This window comes from Equus przewalskii, chromosome 16, assembly GCF_037783145.1.
Source record: "Equus przewalskii isolate Varuska chromosome 16, EquPr2, whole genome shotgun sequence".
In the NCBI taxonomy this organism is placed as follows: Eukaryota; Metazoa; Chordata; class Mammalia; order Perissodactyla; family Equidae; genus Equus; species Equus przewalskii.
In genome coordinates, this window is record NC_091846.1 from 6,128,225 (window position 1) to 6,150,785 (window position 22,561).

The window sequence follows — 22,561 nt, forward strand, 5'->3', positions numbered from 1 at the left end:
CCTTCTTGAAAGGATTTGATTATTTGTAAGCAGTTCATTTGATTTCTTCATAAATGCTGTATTTACTTAATTTTGATATTAATATTGAGCATATATAATGGACTGCATTCTATTATTTGTAAATAAGGAAAAAGCCCACTTAATTTTACTAAATGGCACAACTGCAAATATCATATGTATTTATATGGGCAGATTACAAGTCAATAATAAAAATAGTACATTATTTGGTTTGCATATTGCTTCTAGACTCCTTTTCCTTAGATTCTGAGTGAGTCTTCTCAGACACTTTATCAGCGCAGTGCTAGAATCTTTTTAGTCAGATTTCTCACCAGTCTAGAACAGTTATCCTGAATTTTAGGATATCCTAAATAATCTCACTTTTTTTTTTAAAATAGAGTTTAAGATAATATTTTGAGTGATCCTGAATATTGACTAGAAGTAGAGAATTATCTGAGTTTTAAGTCAGATATATCTCTTTTCTTTTTAACCTAGTTGATGTGATATACATCATTATGTAATTTACATAACTATTCCCATTTTTATCAACAAAATTTACTGTTATCCAGAGTAGTGTGTTTCCAAAAACAGGACAGATTTGGGAAGGTTTTGTTTAAAGGACATCTGAATCATATTATTGGAGCTAAGATTCACTAGGTCTCTGCCTGCATCTGATATAAACTATTATCTTATTTAATCTGTTAATGGTGAACTCCCACTCTTTTTCTTTTGGCCCTTAGATATTTACATTAGCAAAAGAGAAATACACTGTCTGTAGTCAGAATACCCAGAAATGTTTTTTCCTAAAATGGTTTAATTGTTCTCTGAATTATACTCTGAAAAAGCATATAAAAATTAATATTCCAGTCTAACTTTCTAGTAATAGAGTCAGGACTTAGAGGATTATATAATTTTCTAGATTTCTGAAGATTTGCCAAGGTAATTTAACCTTTAAAGATAGAATAGTTTAGATTAGGTTTTCTTCTTATCTCAGCTAAAGTGGTTATCTAAACCTGTTTTAAGTCGCTGGTGCTCAGGCCACATATATCTTTTATTAAGTCTTTCTCAGTTTGACAACCATATCTCCTCACTGGATACAAGCAAATAAGAAATGATCAAATAAGAGGGTAAAAGTAACTCTTCCTACAGAAATAAGCACAAGCAGCTAGCCATATTTTAAAGTCAGTTCAACATAAAAGTTCAAGATTTTGTGTAAATGTTTGTAATTGTTGTTCTAATCAACAATCTAGGAATTTGTTTTGTAGATTTAGTAAAACTGAAAGTTTCCTCGAGTACAAACAACAAGTAATTTCCATATTAAATCAGCAATAGTTATTGAATTAACTCTTGAAAACATATTTCTTTATTAAAGTCTCCTACCCTCAGCACAGCTGGATTTTTCTTTTCCTTTTTACAGTATCACTTTATTGTATGTCTTTTTATTATTTAATTTATATATAATTTGCCTTAGATTTATATCCTGCTATAGATATAATACTCTGAGTAGATATATAATCTGAAGATTCCTAACTGTTCTAAAATAGATACCTGGATTTCTAAGATTAGTTTCAGCTGCCTTAATCCAGTCTTTCCACAGATAGGCTTGCAGTTCAGTCAGTACAGTCTAAGATGCCTATTTAACAAATCTAAAAGGTAAACAATAGACTGCTTGCTTTTTGTTTTTTTCTGATTGAGGAAGATTGTCCCTGATTAACATCTGTGCCAGTCTTCCTCTGTTTTGTATGTGGGCTGCTGCCACAGCATGGCTTGATGAGTGGTACGTGGGTCTGCGCCTGGGATCTGAACCAGCGAACCCCGGGCCACGGAAGCGAGTGCAAGAATGTAACTTCTATGCCACTAGGCCAGCCCCTGACTGCTAATTTTTTTTAACTCATTAGTTTAAAAATCTGTTTATATAAACACCATGTACCATTTGAAATCAAGACCATTTTTTGTTTTCCCTAATTTCATAGTCTAATAGACCATAAAGTTGGAAGGCATCTTAGAAGTGACCATTCCCATTCCCTCCATGGTGTAGTAATTCTTGGCAGCAGATAATACTGTCACTGTTCAGGATCTCTTTGTAGTGGCTAGTGTTCTGTCTTACTAATTTTTTGGACTCCATTTATTGCCTTATGGCTTTACTTATCATTTCTATCATTACTCTTCTAATCCAGAGCACCTGGATTACTGCAAAAACTCCCAAGTGATCTTCCCTACTTGTAGCCCTGTGTTTATATGGTCTGATACCTACACAGCAATCAGAATGATCCCTCTAAGAAGTAAATCACATCACATCATTCCCCTACCTAAAATTCCTCAATAGCTTCCCACCTGTGAGACCAGTACACTCAAAATCTGTGCTAAACCTACCACATTATCGTATGCAAACACTGGAAAACTGAAAGCTGCAGCATTGATGTGCCACTAAGAAGGAAAGCATGCTGCCAGTTTGACTGTCACACCACAGAGATGAGAAGACATAACCCAATTGCAGAAATATTAAAATTTTTAAAAGATAGTAAAAAGTGAAATCTATGAAATGCATTTTCTCTGTCATTTGGTAATGGTAAATGGCTAGGACCTATTTACTAGTGCAGTGGCAAATAATTGAGTTCACTGTTTTTTCTGTGCTTAATGAGAATTCTTAAGTTTCAACATTATGTATGATGTTTCTTCTGGGCTTCTAGTGAATACCTTTCGTCGGGTTAAAGGTGTTCCCTTCTATATCTGATCAAGTCATTTGTTTCTAAATCAAGAATGGATTTTATTAAATGGTTCTTCTCGTCTTTTGAAATGGTCATATGGCTGTTTCCTTTAATCTGTTAATGTGGTAACTTGCATTTATAAGATTTTATTTTGTTTTTACTGTTGAACCATTCTTGTGTTAGTGGGAGGGAGCAAGCCTACTTACTCTTGATTTGTTTTCTGTCACTATTGGATTCCCTTTGCTGGTATTTTATTCCATCTATATTCACAAGTGAGATTGATCAGTAATATTTTTGTGTACTGTCTTTGTTCTGCTTTGTTATCATGATTATATTAGCTTCAGAATATGCTTTTAGTCCCAGGAATAGCTTGTATAATACAGAAATTACTCTTAAAAGTTCGTAAGTCATCTGTAAAACTCTGATTCTGGTGCATTGAAGTGGGGATGGATGATTTTTGACTACCATTTAAATTTCTTTAGAGGTAATTGAACTATTCTGTAGAATTACAAAACCCTGGATTAAATAAGCATTTTAAAATAAATAATAAATTACTATAATTGGCTCTAGAAGAGGTAGAAAACTAAGTAGACCTGTAACTACATAAAGACATTTATCACAGGGCTACCTCTAAAAAATGTAACAAATGCAAGTGGTTCAGCAGTGATTCAACCCTCAAGTAACAGATAATCCTATACTATATAAACTGTTGTAGAGTAGTGCAAAAGAAAGTAAGTTTCTGTAATAATTTTATAAGAAGGAAGCATAACACTGAGACAAACCTGGTAAAGATAATGCATACAGCTGTGGACCAGTGTCACATATAAATATTTATGCATATATCTTCATAAAGTCTTAGCAAATAGGATCCAGGGGGACATTAAAAGAATACTATGCTCTAAGTAAGTAAAGCTCATTTCAAGAATGTGAGGCTGATTCAGTATTTGTAAACCTATTAACAGAATTCACCATATTAACAGTGCTAAGAGAATAACACTATGGTTATCTAAATGATTGTAAATGTAAAACTTTGCGAAATTCAATATTTGACAAAATTTAATATTCATTTCTGATTGAAATTCTTAATAAAAGCAAGAAAAGAAGGAAACCTCCAAGCATGAAAAGTATATATACCAAGTCAACAATCACTGTCATTCTAACCTTCTGTCACCACTGTTTAACAATGTTCTGATCCAGAAATATCCTAAATAACTCTGATAGGGGAGGCTAAATAAAACAGGATAAATGCAATAGTACTATGCATTTATTATTTGTCCTCTATTGAGTGAACAAATATAAGAATCAAAAGAGCCTTATAAGATATTTATATTAGATGTAAATAATATAGATTTAGAGAAATTTGGAATTATGTCCACTGAAATGTTTGTAATGTCTTAACTCTGTGAGGTAAGATTTCAGGTAAATTTCACTTTGATCATACTTTTCTGTATTTTAATTTTATACAAGAATGTGTATTTTTTTTTTAAAGATTTTTTCCTTTTTCTCCCCAAAGCCCCCCGGTACATAGTTGTATATTCTTCGTTGTGGGTCCTTCTAGTTGTGGCATGTGGGACACTGCCTCAGCGTGGTTTGATGAGCAGTGCCATGTCCGCGCCCAGGATTCGAACCAACGAAACACTGGGCCGCCTGCAGCGGAGCGCACGAATTTAACCACTCGGCCACGGGGCCAGCCCCAAGAATGTGTATTTTTATTACTTTAATTTTTTAAAAGCTGTTAGTAATAATAAACAGTTTTTAATCTATAAAAAGCATAAATGTGGGCCCGGCCCTGTGGCTGAGTGGTTAAAGTTACATGTGCTCCACTTCAGTGGCGCAGGTTCGAATGTTCGGATCCTGGGCGCAGACCTGCTCCACTCACCAGCCATGCTGTGGTGGTGTCCCACATATGAAATAGAGGAAAATTGGCATAGATGTTACCTCAGGACTAATCTTCTTCAAGCGAAAAAAGAGGAAGATTGGCAATGGATGTTAGCTCAGGGCTAATCTTCCTTAGCAAAACAAAGAAGCCATAAATGACTAAAAGCTAGAAGATGATCAAAAGCAATTAGGACTAGCATTTCATAGAGTGGTATAGAGAAATCATCTTGCAGGCATTGACAAACATGCCTAGGTACCCCCCACCCCAGGAAGTTCTTTCTTAGGAATCAGTGCAGTGGTGAATCACTGTTAACAGATTATAGTGTTAGCTGCCATTATAATTATCATTATAATATATTTAGGACTTTTTATATACCAAGCATCATGTTAAGCCTTGTATGTGCATTAGTCACATTTAATCTTTGCAACAAGATTAGGCTGTCATCATTTTTATCCATATTTTACAAATGAGGAAATGGAGGTTAAGGTCACACAACTAATAGCTGATGGCATCCCTGACTTTTTTGAGCCTTATTTATTTATTTTTTTTTTGGTTAATTTTTAAAACTTTTTATTGAGTTAATGATAAGTTACAATCTTGTGAAATTTCAGTTGTACATTATTGTTTGTCAGTCGTGTTGTAGGTGCACCCCTTCACCCTTTGTGCCCACCCCCCACACCACCCTTCCCCTGGTAGTCACTAATCTGTTCTCTTTGTCTGCATTTTTAAATTCCTCATATGAGTGGAGTCATACAGAGATTGTCCTTCTCTATCTGGCTTATTTCACTTAACATAATTCCCTCAAGGTCCATCCATGTTGTTGCAAATGGGACACTTTTGCTCTTTTTTATGGCTGAGTAGTATTCCATTGTGTATATATACCACATCGTCTTTATCCAGTCACCTGTTGATGGGCACTTAGGTTGCTTCCACGTCTTGGCTATTATAAATAATGCTGCAATGAACATTGGGGTGCATGGGACTTTTGGAATTGCTGATTTCCAGCTCTTTGGATAGATACCCAGTAGTGGGATAGCTGGATCATATGGTAATTCTATTTTTAATTTTTTGAGGAATCTCCATACTGTTTTCCATAGTGGCTGCACCAGTTTGCATTCCCACCAACAGTGTATGAGGGTTCCTTTTTCTCCACAACCTCTCCAACATTTGTTACTATTTGTTTTGGTTATTTTTGTCATTCTAATGGGTGTAAGGTGATATCTTAGTGTAGTTTTGATTTGCATTTCCTTGATGATCAGTGATGATGAACATCTTTTCATGTGCCTATTGGCCATCCGTATATCTTTGGAGAAATGTCTGTTCATGTCTCCTTCCCAGTTTTTGATTGGGTTGTTTGATTTTTTGTTGTTGAGTTGTGTGAGTTCTTCATATATTATGGATATTAAACCTTTGTTGTATGTATGACTTGTAAATATTGTTTCCCACTTAGTGGGTTGTTTTCTTGTTTCAATCCTGTTTTCCCTTGCCTTGGAGAAGCTCTTTAGTCTGATGAAGTCCCATTTGTTTATTCTTTCTATTGTTTCCCTTGTCTGAGAAGACATGGTGTCCGAAAAGATCCTTTTAATACTGATGTCAAAGAGTGTACTGGCTACATTTTCTTCTAGAAGCCTTATGGTTTCAGGTCTCACCTTTAGGTCTTTGATCCATTTTGAGTTTATTTTGGTGAATGGTGAAAAAGAATGGTCAATTTTCATTCTTTTACATGTGGCTTTCCAGTTTTCCCAGCATGATTTGTTGAAAAGACTTTCTTTTCTCCATTGTATGCCCTCAGCTCCTTTGTCGAAGATTAGCTGTCTGTAGATGTGTGGTTTTATTTCTGGGCTTTCAATTCTGTTCCATTGATCTGTGTACCTGTTTTTGTACCAGCACCATGCTGTTTTGATTACTGTAGCTTTGTACTATGTTTTGAAGTCAGGGATTGTGATGCCTCCAGCTTTGTTCTTTTTTCTCAGGATTGCTTTAGCAATTCTGGGGTCTGTTGTTGCCCCATAGGAATTTTAGGATTCTTTGTTCTGTTTCTTTAAAGAATGTCATTGAGATTCTGATTGGGATGACGTTGAATCTGTAGATTGCTTTAGGTAGAATGGACATTTAACTATGTTTATTCTTCCAATCCATGTACATGGAATGTCTTTCCATCTCCTTATGTTGTCATCCAATTCTCTCAGAAAGGCCTTGTAATTTTCATTATATAGGTCCTTCACTTCCTTAGTTAAATTAACCCCAAGGTATTTTATTCTTTTTGTTGCGATTGTGAATGGTATTGTATTCTTGAGTTCTTTTTCTGTTGGTTCATTACTGGAGTATAGAAATGCTACTGATTTATGCAAATTGATTTTATACCCTGCAACTTTGCTGTAGTTGTTGATTATTTCTCAAAGTTTTCCAATGGATTCTTTGGGGTTTTCTATGTATAAGATCATGTCGTCTGCAAACAGCAAGAGTTTCACGTCTTCCCTCCCTATTTGGATTCCTTTTATTCCTTTCTCTTGCCTAATTGCTCTGGCCAAAACCTCCAGTACTATGTTAAATAAGAGTGGTGATAGAGGGCATCCTTGTCTCGTTCCTGTTTTCAGGGGGATGGCGGTCACTTTTTGCCCATTGAGTATGATGTTGGCTGTGGGTTTGTCATATGTGACCTTTATTATGTTGAGGTAGTTTCCTTCTATCCCCATTTTGTTCAGAGTTTTTATCATAAATGGCTGTTGCATCTTGTCAAATGCTTTCTCTGCGTCTATTGAGATGATCATGTGGTTTTTATTCCTTTGAGCCTTATTCTTAATCATGTAACTATAATTCCTCATCTTCTGAAGAAGTCCATCATATTCCTCAAATGATTAGGGGAAGACAAATGTTGAGAACTATTGGTCTAAAATCTGTGTCTGAATATAGGAAAAAAAGTTACAGTATCAGATAAAGCCTATTTTATTTCCAAAGATTGAAACATTTTATAATGGCAGAATAATTAAAATAATCCTTTAAAAGCAAAGAATTTGTAGTTTATTCAACTTGGCAGTTGTACAAAAAGGAATAGAAATATGTAATTACATACCTTGCCATTTTTCTATCAGATTATGATGAAATTTTTAAGTAAAGAATGAAATAAAATTATAGACTAAAGCAATGTGATGTAATAGAGTTGGTTGGCATTTGGGGCTATATAAAAGAATAGATTTTTAAAATAAACATTCACTCAAAAAATTGTGTGTCTGGAAATGTTCAGTGTCTACTATAAGATAAAGATATACATGGCAGGTATTCACAAAGGCACACATTCTACGTTAATCTCTCAAAACACAATAAAATAAAACTAGAAATAAAAGCAGAATTATGTTTTCTTAACTATTAGATATCATCTTTTGAAAAATGTCCCATTTAAAATATAGTTTGGAAATAAAAAAGATACTCTTGAGTTAAATGTATACATCTGTTGCAAATTGCAAGAAATATCCCAATGTCAGAATTCTTTGAAATCATACAAGTAAGCAGAAATATATAGCTTCAGACCAGTTGTTTGCAAGGCAAACAAAATACTAGAAAAACTTTTGAAACATATTAGAAAAAGAAACATATTAAAAAAAAGATCATAGAAGTTGTTAAGAAAAACACCAACTAACCAAAAGACCACACATGATATAAGCAATTAATTTACTATATATGTGTAACACATGTATGTGTGTTTAAATATGTAGTTTTAAAAGTCCAATTTCACTAGCAAAGTAATGCAGTAATGTTTAGGAGATGCCATTTTCTCAAATGAAAATATCGTCTTTTTTGTCAAATGATAGTACTCAGTTCCACACTGGCAGTACAATGCAGTAGTTAAGAGGATAGACTCTGGAACCAGATGGCTTGCATTTAAACCTTAGTTCTGCTACTGATGAGCCAGTGTGAGATGGTTAATATGAACTAGCTCAGTTTCTGGCTTTGTTCATCTCATCTATAAATTGGAATAATGATGCCTACTCATATGGAGTTTTTCTGAGCATTAAATGAATTAATCTGTATAGAGGACCTGGCACATAACTAACATTTAGGTTACTGTTGTCAAACTGTCACTTCCCTGCTTAAAACTCTTTCTGAATTTTCATTTTCAAGATATAAGGACATTTTGTCTGCAAACTAGACCCTGTATTATCTGGCCCCCGCCTATCTTTGTCACCACATTTCCTGCCAGAGTACCCCTATATATCATGCTCTACTCACAAATGCCTTCTTGACTACACCAAGCTATTTTCCACCTCAGAGCCTGCTTGTTTTCCCTTCTGCCTGAAAACTTCTTCTGCCTACACCCACTTACATAACACATACAAAAGTAACCCTTTCCTGTGGCTAGTTCCTTCTCATCCCTCAGGTCCCAGCTTAAATGTCACCTGAGAGAGGCCGTCCCTGGCTACCCTATCCAAAGTAGTGCCCCCATTTTTTCTTCTTCACCACCTGATTCAAAGTAGGTCCCCCATTATTCTCTTTAATGAAATTTTTTTCTTTCATAGCATTTATTACACTTTGTAATTTTTAATCTATTTGTTTACCTTTTCTAACGCCTCGCTTCCATGTAGACAAGGACCATATCTATTTTGTTACCCACTATCACATGTCAGAGACAGTGCATGATACATGACATGCCCTCAATATGTTGAATGAATGAACACTCACTGCTTGGTCATAAATTACAACCTTAGAAAATGAGAATTATCAAGAACTTTAAAAAATATTGATTCCTTTTGATCTAGCAATCCTACTTTTAGCAAATTTTCTTAAGGATAGTATAAAAATGGTGAAGAGACCATCACAGCATTATTAATAAGGACAAATTGAAAAACAATTTGCATGTTTGACAACTAGAAAGTAATTGACCAAATTATGACATGTAGAAAAGATGAACTATTGTATAGTCATTTAAAATTATGTTTATGGTAAGTTTAAATAATGTTGTTACAATGTTAAGAGAAAAAGCAGACTACAAAATACCGTCGGCCTTCCATATCCATTGTTTCCACATCTGCAGATTCAACCAACCAGGAATCCAAAGACCTAAGATGGTTGTGTCTGTACTGAACATGTACAGACTTTTTTTTCCATGTCGCTTTTTCCTAAACAATACAGTGTAACAACTATTTACATAGCATTTGCATTATATTAGATATTATAAGTAATCTAGACATGATTTAAAATATGGGAGGACATTTGTAGGTTATATGCAAATACCATGCCATTTTATATAAGAAACTTGAGCATCTGTGGATTTTGGTATCTGCAGGGGTCCTGGAAGCAATCCCCTGTGGAAACCTAGGGATGACTATAATGGAAATAAAATCTGTGTGAAAAAGTAGATAACAATAGAAAGTATACCAAAAATTATGATTAAGTCTGGGTAGTGAGTTGTATTTTCTCAATCATATTCGAAAAAATTAACTTTTCTACAAGACCACGTATTATATTCTAGAAGGAAGAAAAACGTGTTTTTCAAAAGTATCAGAAGTATTAACAAAATTGAGTGAATAGATTCACACTATTATGAGAACTTATTATATAATAAACCAGAAATTATTTCACAACTGAAAAGGGCATCACTCCTTAATGTCATTCGGGAGAAGTATTTTTTTTGTCTATAATAAAATTTTTTTGTTACTTATATTTTAAAACTACACTAAATCCCACATGGCTCATAGGATGTAAAATGTATATTTAAAAGTTGGGATATTTGTTCCACCTACAACTGGAGGTAAATTGCTAACTATTCAAGAATTGACAACTATCACTAAAGATGTGATAGGTATGCTGAAATGTAAAAACACTAGTAAAAATATTCTTACGGAATATAAAATGTAAAATTAGTAACAAGAGGAAAGTAATATATTAGAACAATGGCAAAAATAATTGAATATACCTTTACTGTCTAAAATATAGAGAATTGATTTGAATATGTAAGCTTAATAACCAAAGTTTCCTCAATAAAACAAACCTACGGAGTGTAAATCAGAACATATGATTATCCATGAAAGATAGCCAAATTAAAATATTTGTTACTATTAGATATCAATTAGCTAATAAAAATTATAAAACCTTATGATATAGATATAAGATATAGGTATACATTGCTCTCGGTCTTGCAGATTGGTTTTTATCACATTTAATGGTATTGTTTTTATCAATGTTGAAGCTACAAAACTGATACTTGAACCTTTCAAGAGCAAAGTCTGTTAATGTGTATCGAAACACCTTAAAAATGTTTATAGTCTTTACCTGATAATTTGACATTTTAGGAATTTATCATAGATAGATACAGAAATGTTTGTCATGGCATTATTGTTTCTTTTATTAAGGAACTAGAAACAACCTAAATGTTTAATAGGAGCTGAGTTATATAAATTATGATGAATCCATATGATTTATTCAGATCATATCAGAAGAGTAATTTCCAGACTAAAACATCTTTGTGATTGAGGCCAGCCCCGTGGCATAGTGGCTAAGTTTGCACACTCCGCTTCGGTGGCCCAGTGTTCGCAGGTTCAGATCCCAGGCGCAGACCTAGCACCACTTGTCAAGCCACGCTGTGACTTCATCCCGCTTGAAATAGAGGAAGATTGGTACAGATGTCAGCTCAGCGACAGTCTTCCTCACAAAAAAAGAAAAAAAATCTTCATGATAAACAGTGAGGAAAGAGGGTGCAGACAATATATTTAGTATGATGCCATTTTTTAATTTTATAAGGAGTAAAAAAAAGGCAAAAAAGTATATTCTGAAATATTGATAATGGTCATCTGTTAGTTTGGAGATTATAGATGATTTGTTTTCAGTCATCAAGCACATTGTGCTTTTCTTCATTTCCCTAGTTATATCCATTGAGCACTTACTACCTTTGAAATTTAAAATAACAAAACAAAATTCTAATTTTAGAAGAATAAAGCTGTGGATATTATTTGATCTGATAATTCTACTTTTTGTGATTTATCCCAAGGAAATTTCCTGGTATATGTGTCAGGATTTTTTCTTTTTAGGGGGAGTATAATTTATACAAACAATGTCAATGGGAGCATCATTAAGGTTGATGCCAAAAGTGGGGGTTGTAGGAGATACAACCATCTGTTATAGAGGAATACAATACAGTTAGTAAAAGTAATATAGAGACATCTAGATTTGTCAAGAAAATAATACTTGGGAAGACAGAAGACAAAATAGTGCTATTCACTGATTACTGTTATACTACCAAATTCATATGTTAACGTTGTTTAGAGTACTATTTGGAGTTACAGTGATTTTCAGATTTGAATATAAACTATGTACACTTTTTGGTAAATTTGGTTAAATTCATAATGAATGAAACTAGAACTATTTTGAAAACTAAAAGATTTTTGCTATCCTTTCTCTGCCCCTTAATACCTCTCCTTTAAGATGCATTTGATTTCCTTAATATTATTCACTTTTCTAGTCTTCAAGTAAGAGTTACATTTTCTTTTCTTGACTCTTTATTAGATTCTTTGCTTAAACTTTGTTATAAAACTTTACTGTTTTATAGAAATGCAGTTAAATAAATCAGACTTGGGAAAGAAAATATACACACATATATTAATATGTACACACACACTTTCTTTATTAGGAACAAATAAGATATGTCTGTGCCTAGAAATTTGAAAGTTTATTTCTGTTGCCATGGAGTTTCTGTTCTGTGCCCCCATGTTCCATTGTTATGAAATGAATATTGCCTGTACTAGTCTCTGTGACAGTAAGCAGGTCTTTATGTCAACGAAAAAAAGGAGGTTATGTTCCAGATTTGACCTATTAGCACTTAAACTAGTATTCTGTGCCTCAGCTGCCTAAAATGGACAGCTGAAGAATTTTGTAATTTAAAAACTAAAAATCCATAGATTTAAAAGATCTCAATTTTAAACTAATAATCTGAATCATGTTTATTATTTAAAGTAATTTTGATGATGATATTCACAACTTGGTGAAAGACCATTTTAGTTTAACTTTGTTTTACCTAAACAGCATATGAAAACAAAAAGTAGAGTTAGTAGACTGAACTGTTGGAAAACATGAGGGGCTTATTGAAAGGAAATGTCATCTAATATTAACCCAGCTACTCTCAGGAAGTTAATGCTTATTTCATAAAATATCTTGATTTGCACCAACTCTGACAAAGAACGTAATTCCTCTTCTTAAAAGAGGACTTCTTAGGTAAATAAAAAACTAGTAAACATGCATATGTCTTTTGATACTGCCCAAAGGTGATGCACTCTGCTAAGTGCTGCCTCCATCCCCCCACAGAGGGTGCAGACCCAGCTCTGTGATTGTTTAAGAGAAGGACTAGTGAATTCTTGAGGCACCCTGTCTCCTGTTCCTTACCTTCCAGACCAGCTCCTGGTCTTTCACACTTCAGGCGGGTCAGGTGTCCTCAGCTCCGTGAAGCTTCTCCTTGCCTGCATTTACCCACCGGTTAATTTAGACTGTGACCTCGCTGAGGGCAGGAACTGTTTGTTTGTTTGTTGATCTCTAGTTCCTGATCCCTCTTAATTCAGTAAGAATTACTCAATGAATGAATGTATAGTACTTGAACTATTATTGTAGAGGATGAAGTTAACTGTCACAGGTAACATTTATCTTCTATCAGGAAGCAGATAGAATTTGTTAAGAATTCTTCTATACATTTTTTCCAGTTTATATAAAAGGCAAGAAACAACTTTATTAGACATTGATAATTTCTCTTTTAGCTTAAAGATGTTTAGTATTAGAGATGAAAAATACAAATTTATAGCTCTGAAGAAAAAATGAAAACTGTTTTATAAAGACATCTTCCATATCTCATTCACTGGATTTCCAAATTTCTATCTATAACCTAGCTCCTTAGAAGATTTCATAAAAACAATTTATTAAAAATTACTGAATGTATGTCTAAAACTTTGCTGCCCACATTTGAATCTCTCATATATGTTATATATATATATTATATATATATATATAAGATATATATAGATGCAAATAATCCATAATCAATCTATAAATCAAAATTTGGGGTGAGTTTATTATGAGCCAGGTCTGAGGACTGTAGCCCGGGGGGCCTCCTTCCCCACGGAAGGAAGTGGGGTTGTATACTGTCTTGGAACAAGGAGCATACATCACATCTGACAGAAATACCCCTTTTACAACAGTCATGAGATTGCTTTCCCAGCACAGCAGGTCAGTGGTCACAAGGTGAGCACAACAGGTCGGTAATTAATCCTTAGTTTCCAGAAAGAGAAGCTCATCCTTAAAGAAATGCTGATATAGGGAGGAAACTACATCCCTATCTTTAAGGACATCTTTCTTGTCTTTGGGACATTGTAAATGTTTAAAGCAGACATAAAATGCATGGCCACATCAGGCCTTTCTGGAAAAACAAGATCGGCCAAATTAGTTTTAAACCAAATGGCTTCCTCATATACTCCAGTATATCCTATTGCTTTTGATTTATTAGATATCAGTTACTTAATTTTTTCAGTATGTATTATAGTACAAAATGGTTAACAACCAAACTGAAACAAAGTCATTGAGTATCTAGAAAGTGTGCTGCCAAGTTGTGTTGTTTACATTTGTGAAAGTTTAATTCTGAACCAGTCTTGGAGAATGGCATTGACAGTGGTTTCTTATGGATCGCTGTCTTCTTTTCATAGACAGATTCATGAAGAATCAGCTTTTCCTGTTGACTCTAAGTCTCCATTTTGCCTTGGTACGTTGGTGAACGTATGAAGACCCCATTTTCACCCCTAAAATAAAAGGTTCTTGCAGTTAACTTGACCACTTCCGCCCCTATGTCAGATACTTCTGGTTGATAATGGTGGTTTCCTGATCAGCCCAATTCCTGTTTTTCTCAAGATAGAGCTCCCTGCAGTCCTTACTTTTCTATCAGAGTTGGCCCCTTAAGTGAAACCAGTTTGCCATCCCTGCTGTATGCCACAATCATCAGTGTACTGTTCCCTAGCACAAGAAATTCTAGAAAACAGCCTCTACAAGAATGATTGTCTCTGCAGTACAAACATCTTGTTTTAGGAAATATCAATGACTTTTTTTGGAGCCCAACAACTGGTTAAGCAACAAAACAGAAGTACTGACGAGAGTATTCATGATCATTAGGGTGTTTGTCTTTTTTTTTTGAGATTTCCATTACATTCACAAATTTAGTGTTAGATTTGTCTACTAAATCAGGATATCATGCTCTGGGGCATATGGAATGCTACCATGGAAAATAACGTGAGGAGGGACACATTGTTTATAAATAGTGTTACTAAGACAGCACAGCCCCATTCTCTTTTGTTTATGACTATGTAGCATGCCCAAACTGAATTTAATTTCACTTATAAGGAAAGGTAGTGTTGATAATGGCTTTTAGCTCCAAGACCTGCTTCAGAGCATGCAATAGAGAGTTTCCTAGCAAAGTAATTTTTAATTATTAACTGGAGCTTTGGCCCCAGATCTCAATACTAGGCCACACCTTGACAAAGAATGTGTTTATTCCCCATCAATGCTCAAACCCAACTTTGGATCTTAACCAGTCCAGTAAGTCTAGAATAAAATGAAGAACAAGAGAGGGAGTTTTTTCCCCCTTTGCCTAGTAGCAGGCTGACCAATACCACCTGTCCTGGGGCTTCTCAGATCTGGGCCCAGCTGTTGAATGAGTAAGAAAGAGATCTTTTCCACTCCATCTGAAATAGAAGGAGGGGAGAGATGCCCATATGTGCTTGTGCATTTGCCAGTTATGGAGATAATCTTTTAGGATTGAGCACTCCAGTGCTAGAAAAATCCATCACAGCAAACCAGTTGATCAGCTTGTACCTCTGGGGAAGGGAGTAGCATTTGGGATGCGGTGGAGAAGTGATGGGTGGTTAAAGGGTCTTTAACTTTTAACAGTATGTGACTTTATAGTTTGAATTGTTTATAATCAAAATGTATTCATGTATTACTTATGTTGTTAGGGAGGAATAAAAGAATCAGATTTTGCCAAGTAGCATAGAGCAAAGGTCTTTTGGGGCAGAAACAATGGGGTAGCAATGACATAGTTGTGAGGGTCTAGTCACAGAACCCTGAAAACATGTGGCCAGAGCAGTATGGAGTGGTGGAAGTTGGGGCAGGAGAGGTGGGAATGAGTTTACAGGTGCCTTGCATCCCATCACAAGGGCTTTGGATATTATTCACAGGTGGTGAGGGACAAATTAAAGTTAAAATAATATTTTGGTAATAATAATAAAACATAGCAAAAGCATTTAAAGTAATTTTTGAAAAGGTTCATCCATACCTCTGTCACTCTCTTTTTTGTTCTTATGGTCCTTACTCATAGCACTTTTTTTTTTTATCTAGTTGTAGTCACAGTCTATCTATATTTTGTGTTCTGCTGTTTTCACCTAATCTTATAATAATTTTCCATGTTACTGTGGAAGACTCGAAGCAAGGGAGCGACATGATCAGCTTTGTGTTTTGGAAAGATAATCCTGGCGACAGTACAGAAGATGGATGTGATGGGAAGAGAACCTAAAGGGTGTTAAAGATTAGGGAATATGCTCAGGAGATGTTTAGGGAGTCTTGCCCTGATGAACCATGAGAAGAGAGTTCTAGCGCAAAGATGAAAGTTCCCTCCTGAGTCCACATTGTGATTTGAGAGCCAGCCTTTCCCCTCAGCCAAACAGAAATTCTGCTGGATTCCTCTTGGAAAGCCCTCCTCTGCCTTCAGCATTTTACACAAGTCTCAGAGATCTGGTTTTGTTTTGAAGTAGGCTGAGCTCTAAGAGTCTCTGCAGAGACTAACCCAGTGTTGACTGGTTAACATGGTGCTCGAAAGCAGTTTTAATTTGTGCTAAGCAGCACTTGCAGGTCGCCCACAGGGAATGTTGTTAGTGCTATCCTTCCTTTTGGTACTTAGCCGATTATCCCAGTGGTCAGGAATGTGTGTATGGTGATGATAGAGGTTCTGAAGACTTTTCCTGAATAAAACATTGTCATTACTATTATCACAATAATGCACATTAATTTTAAAACTTGCTACATAAAATTACTTTCAGAATGATATACTAAGAAGGGAGCATGAGGCTGTTCAGAGGTGGGGTAAATTCTGCTGGCTGCCTCAGCCTTGTTGATTATACTTAGGGCACGTCACGTAGTCTCTCTGGTGCCTAGTTTCCTCACCTTAAAAAATGTAGGAATTTTTAACCTCTGAAATGTATATGCTACCATTTCAGCAATATATTTCCTTTTTTGCTAGGGATAAAAAAATAATTTTGATCTTTAGTAGTTGTTAGAATAATATACTATAAGTTACATTTTGTCAGTAATAGCATAGGGGCTATCACTAAATATGGTTAGGGAAGCCTGTGAACTGGTTACCATTGTAAACAGCCTTCATTAAAATCTTTAATTTGATTTTAAAGTTGGCTTTGATCAGTGTTTGAAAGATGTTCTAATCTAGTTTCATCTAGCAGACTGGTAGAATTGAAGTCAGATCGAGTGTACAGCAGGATTCCAGGATGAGTGAGATTCGGGGACTGCTTCTTTCTTGCCCTCTCCCTCCTCCCTTCTCTCTCTCCCCCTCCTTCTCTTCCTCCTCCTTAAAGAGGGCACGACCATTAAATGTTAGTATAGGAAATACCACCATAGCAGATTCTAGATGACAATTAATCCTGTATAATTTTAGAGATTTTAAAATTGTTTGAAATACTACTTTTATGAAATCTCACTTTAAATCTTAGCTTCCTTTTTTTATTTAAAAATAAACACCTCAAAACTGTTCAGGTCATGGAAAATTCCTATTACTTTGCTAACTCATTTAGAAAAGACTTTACTAAATTGGTTTCTCTGTAATTTATTTGTTTAAACCTAGATGCATACCTTAGCGTTTTCAAAAAAGGCTATCAGGTGGCTCCTTCCCTGTAATTAACCTGCTACTTAATATTAAATCATCTTTGAAGATTCATTTTCCCTTTAAGTTGCAAGACATCATATATGATTGAAAGAGTTAGAAGGAACCACAACACTCTAACTTTTCTGTTACATGTTCCACAGTAGTGAAAACAGACTGATAAAGGGGCCAAGAAGAGCCTTGCCCTACATGGACTTCTGAAGTTTGCGTATTGCTTTGCATATATACAAGTAAAGTTTCTTTGGTGACTTCCTGTGTTTGATTTTAATTTTTGAGTAATGAGGTTTTTTTAAAGGTGGATTTATGTTATATTGGCTATTGTCTATTTAAAAGAAACCACTACTGTCTACTGAAAAAAAACACTATTTTGTTTCCACAGAAACCTGCTAATATTTTAGTTATGGGTGAAGGTCCTGAGCGAGGAAGAGTAAAAATTGGTATGTTATATCTTTGATAAGTCACAGCGTAGCACTCTTTTTTAAAACTTTTGTAGGCAGCTATATCACTTCTAGTTTTTGTTGTAATAATATGTATATATTCATGTAGTTCTGTATGATTGAAGCCATTTCTAAAGAGTATACATTCAAAGTGAAAAATGTTTCACAGTCTTGAAAGATGTCAGACAATCTTTAGAGACTGAAGTGTTCTAATTATAAAATAAGCCACGAAGTTTCTTAGAAACCTTTGCTTTCATTAAAAATAGCCTATAGAGATGAGTGGCTTCTATCCCTGTTAGAAGCCAGCTTCACCTGTAGTTACAAGGGCATACAGCGTACTAGTAATTATACCAGCAGTTCTGTTCACCAGAGCCAGGTTAGATCAGAACACATGCCTCTGTTGACCTCATCTAGAGTAGGAGGGACAACCTAGGAAAGCCACTGAGGCCAGAGAGGTACAGAACCTTAAGTTATAAGAAGCCTGTCTTACAGTGGGCCTTTGTCTGGGGGGAGAAAATTAACACGCATTCTGTACCTTGGCATGTTTTCTGATAGCTCTGTTTTCTTACGTATCAAAGCAAAATTTTACCTATTTCTGGTCTGATAACCTATAAGGATAGAGCTAAATTTATTTATCTTAACTGGTTATTTTTTTCATTGTCATTTCCAAGTTGTGTTTGTCACATTTATTTAGTTTGTTTTGTGTGTGGGTAGAAGAAATGTAACTAAATTCTATTAATTTAAAGGCAGCAGGATTGTGGGACTGTATAACATAGTAAATAGTAATTTCTGGTTCTAAGATTTAATATGATTTAGAATTATCAGCTGATTTGTACCACTTCACCAACGAAGAAAAACCTAGGTGTTCCTAAACCTTTTCCCCTGTCCTCCCTGATAAATTCCCCCAAGTTTCACTTTCCACTTCTAATTAGACTCTTGAAGTACTTTTTATGATATAAAGCTTGCAAATTTTCTAGTAGTGGGAACATTTGGTACACCTCAAAGTACTCCTAGTCATTGACGCCCTTTGAGAACCGGGCCCTGTCAGTACCTGCCGTAGCATCATCAAATCCCTAAGTCCTTAGACGGGCTTTCTAAGGATTTCGTCCAATCAAATCAAACGGAAGTTCACAACATGCGAAATACAAAGGACCCAGCCAATCTGTAGTTACAGGTGTGTTCTTTACTATAAGACTTGAGGAAAATTTATATAATAAAATAATCTAGTTTGGAATTATACTTTTATGTAGTACATATGATGTTGGCAGTTTTGGGGGACACAGCTTAAAGCATTCACATTTAAGAAGAAATATTAGTTCTTCTGTAAACCAGTATTTAGTAATGGGACTCATGGTTTTAATTCTTTGCCGAATTCTTTTTTTTTTTAACTTTAATGATTAAGTTATATTAGAGTAGGGCCTACTTCATTAAAGATGTATATTAGGAGAGCAAAACTAAACAAATGGTGGATGAATCTTGAAATTTTTGAATAGGTGGTATGAATAGTGATTGTTCATTCAACATATATTTAGCAAAAGCTATGTATAACAACACTAGACCTGATACTAAAAGGGATAGAGAGATGAAAAAGACACACTTTTTTTGCCTTTAAGAAGATTACGGTTTAGGGGGATGAACAGCCGTGCCTGAATAGCTGCACACTACATATTAAACTACGATAACTGCCACGAGCTGTATCTCACCATGGCTCCAGCTCTGGGGCATGAGTTTACGACATTTGTCAAGTCACTTAATTTCTTCTAACCTCAGTTTCCTCATTTGAAAAAAGAGGTGATTGAATTCTGTGACCTTTAAAGTCTTATCCAGCTTAGAAAAAATACTATGATTCTTTTTAGTTAGTCAATTCAACTCAAATAAATGGGGGAAAATAGTGGTGTTAACATACTGTATGGTCAACTTCTGATTACACCTGTGAACAGGCCTGTTGACAAATAATGGGAAGCCTTATTCGAGCAGGTTTAGTTTCTCCATGCTTGTGACCACTACAAAGAGTGGAAATGCAGCGTAAGAACCCTGTCCCCAAAGCTGGTGTGCAGAGGGAAGGAAATCTGCCCAGAGGAGTAGGCTCACCCTTGACTCTGGCAGCAGAGCCTGTCTCTGACCCAGTTGCAGAGTGAGTGACTAGTTTGCGAAGAATGAAGATCCCAAACTTGTTTTATATTTAGACTTCTGAAAGGGGTGAAATGTTTAATGTGTTTTTTCTCCCAGAATTCAGCACGGTTCATATCTTACTAAGTAACAATGGTAAAATTAGAGTAATCAATTAAATTTGTAAATATCTATTTACTTAACATTATTATTATTTTTTTTACAGCTGATATGGGCTTTGCCCGATTATTTAATTCACCTTTGAAGCCTTTAGCAGATTTGGATCCAGTAGTTGTAACATTCTGGTACCGAGCCCCAGAATTACTTCTTGGAGCGAGACATTATACCAAAGCTATTGGTGAGTAGAACTAATTAAAATTCCGTGACATTTTAAAATTGGCTTTGTTGTTGTACAATATACATATTTCTATATATTTTTAAATCAAGTAATATAGAAAATTATAAAAGTAAGAGCAAAAACTAACCTAAATTTCCACTACTTAGAAATACCATCATTAGCATTAGGGTTATAGCATTCTAGACATCTCTCTATGATAGATAAATAGATATTTTTTAAAATTTTAAATATATGGGATCATATTATCCATTTTAAGTAAAAAGCTTTTTTAAATTTAATTTTATTTGAAAAGAGAAATAAACACTGTAAAATTTCTAAATCATTGAACTTCAAACAAATGTTTCTTTCACCAAAAGAAGTATTAGCTCCTTAAAGTTAAGGAAAAAAGATTATGAAAAAAAGTAGAAGTTTAGAACATTTTAATTCACTTTTCAATTTTTGATAGTAGTGATTACCTCCATATTATGAAAAATTAGGAAATTAGTGCTCTTGTATTTCTTCCCCCACCAATCTCTCAGTTTATAAGCTATATTAGTAATATCCTTATCATCATTATTACTACTACTTTGTCATTGTTTACAACATTTATTTTCTGTCGGCAAACCATAACTCTCACAGTTGTTCATACTTAGATTATATATTGTAATGGATTCAGTGCTCAGCTCTCACAGTTGATTTACTACAACTTTTCCATTCCATTTTATTTGGTTGAATTTTATTATGGAGTAGTTTTTTTCTTGTGTGATTTGCCTTTCTTTTTTCCTTTATTGTGTGTCTTTATTGCTTATTTAACTTGTTCTTTGTTCTCCAGGATGGTATTAAACCCACTTTTCTTTTATTGGATAACTCCATCCTGAAGTCTTCTGTGCTTTGCTGTATTCTGGATTGGTTTCGTCCGGCTTTTCCTTTTTTCAGTCTTCTGAGTTGGATCTATTTCTTTCTGGATTTCATTATTTCTTCTTTTATTTTGCAACAGCGTATTCTCAAGTGACTTCCTTTGGAAGGGGTCTTAGAGGTAAATTTTCTAGTTCTTGTTTTCTGAAAAATGCCTTTATCATACTTGACTATTTGGCAGGGTTTAAAGTTCTAGGTATAAAATATTTTCCCTCAGAATCTGATGATGCTCCTCCATTGTCTTCTAGCATCACTATTGCTAATGGAAATTCAGGTGGAAATCTTACTCTCATTCGTGGGTGGATTACCTGGGTTTTTTTCTTTCTGAAAACAAATGGAACTTCTCACCCTTAGATTTCACAGTGATCTTCTGGCTACCTGGTAGGCACATTCAATCTGAAGTTCGTATCCCACGTCCCTTGTCTGTGAAGGATTCTCTTATACTAGTCTCTTGATTTCCTCCTCTCTGTTTTCTGTTTCTGTCTTTCTTAAACTGAATATAGGCAGATGTTGGACTTCTTGGATTGATCCTTTATACCACTTTTCTTCTCATGTTCTTCTGCCTTTGTCTTTTTTATTTCCAAGACCCCCTTATTATTCTCTGATTATTAATTTTTCATAACATCTTATATTGTTGTACAGAAAGAAAAGCTTTTCAGATATCTGTGAGGACAGTGACAGCAGTGCCTTCTCTTTTTCTGGTGAGGAAGATTGGCCCTGAGCTAACATCTGTGGCAACCTTCCTCTGTTTTGTATGTGGGATGTTACACAGTATGGCTTCATGAGCGGTGTGTAGGTCCATGCCTGGGATCCGAACTTGTGAACCCTGGGCCAGCGAAGCTGAGCACGCAAACTTAACCACTATACCACGAGGCCAGCCCCCACTATGCTTTTTATTTATTTATTTATTTATTTTCATTTTTATTTTTATAGTAGTAACATTGAATTATAACACTATATAACTTTCAGATGTACATCATAAAATATTTCAAATTCTGTGTAGATTACATCATATTCACCACCCAAAGACTGATTATAATCCATCACCACACGTATGAGCCTAATCACCTCTTTCGCCCTACTCCCTCCCTGCTTCCCCTCTGGTAACCATCAATCCAGTCTCTGTTGCCATGTGTGTGTTTGTTGTTGTTTTTATCTTCTACTTATGAGTGAGATCATATGGTGTTTGACTTTCTCCCTCTGACTTATTTCACTTAGCATAATACCGTTAAGGTCTATCCACGTTGTCACAAATGACCAAATTTCATCATT

The 22,561-nt window shown here is 34.9% G+C and overlaps 1 protein-coding gene across 20 annotated transcripts in view; it reads left to right on the plus strand.

Annotated features, from left to right (window-relative positions):
- Nucleotides 1-22,561, plus strand: part of CDK8 (cyclin dependent kinase 8) — a 124,951-nt gene that overhangs the window by 84,349 nt on the left and 18,041 nt on the right. For 16 of the 20 annotated variants that reach the window (XM_008537023.2, XM_008537024.2, XM_008537025.2 and 13 more), the window contains 2 exons: nucleotides 17,871-17,928; nucleotides 20,264-20,395. In XM_008537023.2, coding sequence (XP_008535245.1) covers nucleotides 17,871-17,928; nucleotides 20,264-20,395 — 190 coding nt within the window. Of the gene's footprint in view, nucleotides 1-17,870; nucleotides 19,103-20,263; nucleotides 20,396-22,561 lie in introns of all 20 variants that reach the window. The other 4 variants (XM_070578666.1, XM_070578668.1, XM_070578667.1 and 1 more) reach the window with 2 other exon arrangements.